The 2,687-nt window shown below is 28.0% G+C and overlaps 1 protein-coding gene across 1 annotated transcript; it reads left to right on the forward strand.

The window, feature by feature from the left end:
• Positions 1-823: 823 nt before the first annotated feature.
• LOC123295759 (fatty acid-binding protein, liver-type-like) lies at positions 824-1,573 on the forward strand. Its single transcript, XM_044877205.1, has 4 exons — positions 824-967; positions 1,043-1,200; positions 1,261-1,362; positions 1,434-1,573. The coding sequence occupies exons 1-4, from the start codon at positions 898-900 to the stop codon at positions 1,488-1,490; spliced, it is 387 nt and encodes a 128-aa protein (XP_044733140.1). The 5' UTR covers positions 824-897; the 3' UTR covers positions 1,491-1,573.
• Positions 1,574-2,687: the final 1,114 nt, after the last annotated feature.

Below are 2,687 nucleotides of genomic sequence, written 5' to 3' on the forward strand. Positions count from 1 at the left end.
TTCCAATTAGGTACCTATAATTATTCAAATTTTCTTGAGGGAGATAATGAATCCTAAATGTAGAGTGAATATTCATTAGTTCCCTATTGCATTTTATGCATCATTCATCGAACTTCGTAATTCGAATTAATCGTAAATATTCGTCATACGGTTGGAAATTTTTTAACTTCCATTTCCATTGAATTTCAACCTAAAATCGATTTTCTTCCACATAAAAGTGAAATAATAAACTGTGCATAATTCAATTCAAGAAAAAATATCGCAATCGATTTAAAATTTTGAAAAATGATGGAAATTTTAGTCTTCGATTTTCAGTTAAATGGGAAAAGAGGCCATTACACAAATTTAGAATTTCTTAGTTATTAATACCAAGAATTATATACCAAGATGCGAATATATTATTAGTTATAAGAAATTGGAGTTGGAGGACAGTTGAAAATGGAGTAAAATCCGAAACATGTCTTTATAAAATTATAATAAGGGCCCTTCTCCCCTTCTGATTCATTGGCTAACGACGCACATACATCTAACATCCCTTTTAACTGAAAGATTAAATATTCTAAAATAACTACAAATCCGTCCCTGGTTATAATAAATTTTATATTTAAAAATAATTTTATTTAAAATATTAATTTAGGAAATTAAATGCATATAACAGATGAATTTTCAAAGAATGGTATTAACAGATGATTTATCAATCATATAATTTTTGAACATTGAACTACCACCTAAAAAGTAAGATTAGTCATTAAGTAATTGAAGATTAAAAATTTATCAGCAAACATTTGGAAAAAAAATCATATATAAATAAATTGATTTCACTAATTTCAGTATTACTACAACCATTCTTATTGCTATAAACAACTTGGAATATTTCAGTAATCCTAAAACTTTAAAATGGCCGGTTTAAATGGAAAATACGAACACATCAAAAATGAAAATGTTCTTGAATATTTCAAAGGTGTTGGTAAGTCAAAATTTTCCTTTTTATTTTAGAAAAAAACCATAAACCTTCATTTATTACATTTTGTATTTTTTATAGGTGTAACTGATGAAATGATCGAAAAAATTGGAAAATTACCAACAACCTTAGAAATTACAATAAGTGGTAATTCTGTAACTTTAAAGAGTTCCAAAGGTACTACTTTTGAACTTGGTAAAGAATTCGAGGACAAAATGCCAACTGGTCAAGTAGCCAAGGTAAGTTTTAAAAAATATTAATTTGAAATTGTAGAGCATTAATTAAATCTTTTTGTTTAGAGTGTTGCTACATTGGAAGGAAATAAACTTACCATTAACTCAACACTTGATGGCAAAAAAGGTGCCCGATCATACGAAACCACCGCTGATGGACTTTTAGTCGTAAGTTTCAAATATAATTATCTTGAAAATACTAGTTTTATTTATTAACTTTTTTCTGCTTTTTTTTGTAGACCCTTACCGCTGAAGAAACTCCAATTGTTGGCAAAAGATACTACAAAAGAGTTTAAATTTCTCATAAACTATTTTTGTAATTATTTAAAATATTTTGTTATAATTTTTATAATGTTTTAATAAAAATTAATTCAAAGCATTTTGATTTTTTTTTTTACTTGAATTTGTTTGCAATTAGAAATTAGAGTTTAGCAGGTTTGAAATGTCAAATAATATTTATAAAAAAAAGTAAGATTATAAGTTTGTCTTTAAAAACTCTTTTTTAATTTATAAATCCAAATATTTATTTTGGATTTATTTCAAACCTTCCGAAGGGAGGTGGCTTTGAACAAACGTGTCGTAATATTGATACACATTATTAGTCGCAGGAACACTTTAAACAGTCTGCAAAGTTCGAAAAATTAGAACAGTAAGACGGATTTGAATGCGGTTTTCTACATTCGATTCGTTAGAGCGTCAGGAAATTTTGTGACCTAAATTGATTTATAAGAAATTCAAAATATGAAATTTGCATAAATACCTAATATGCATTTTATAATTTGCGTTTTAATTTGACCGTAAATACAAAATTCACCTGGTGCCCAAGGTAAACGTATCCACGCCGCCTCCTGGAGTTTTTGGGAAATTTGTTACATGATCTGTCCAAACTCGTTACTTACAGATTTTTTGGGTCAAGAATAGGAATATCGCAACAGCATCGGTCTCCGGGGTACTTGGTGCCTATAGTGAATGGTTGGAAAACTACAAGAAACGACGGGGATACCGTTCACCCGGAATGCCAAATACCTCAAAGATTAATTCTGTCACGATATTTGTGTTCAGCGAGCCCAAAACCCCCGAGTAACACGTATAGAATCGTTTTCATCACTATTAACCGAATTGTAAATTTAGTATTTCCGGTCAATTTTAAAATGCAATAATAAAATGCATATTATTTATGCAAATTTCATATTTTTGTTTTCTTATAAATCAGTATACGTCACAGATTTTCTTAACGCTCTAACGAATGCAGAAAATCGCATTCAAATTTGCCTTATTGTTCAAATTTTCGAACTTCAATGCTTCGTTTCCGCGTCTATATATATATATATATATATATATATATATATATATATATATATATATATATATATATATATAACCTATGTGTTACTCTGATGTATGAGCTATATTATTCTAAAGTTTCATTCAAATCCATGTAGTAGATTTTGCGTAACAAACAAACAAACTTATTTCGTATTTATAATATATAA

The sequence above is a fragment of the Chrysoperla carnea genome, chromosome 3 (assembly GCF_905475395.1).
Source record: "Chrysoperla carnea chromosome 3, inChrCarn1.1, whole genome shotgun sequence".
Classification (NCBI taxonomy): Eukaryota; Metazoa; Arthropoda; class Insecta; order Neuroptera; family Chrysopidae; genus Chrysoperla; species Chrysoperla carnea.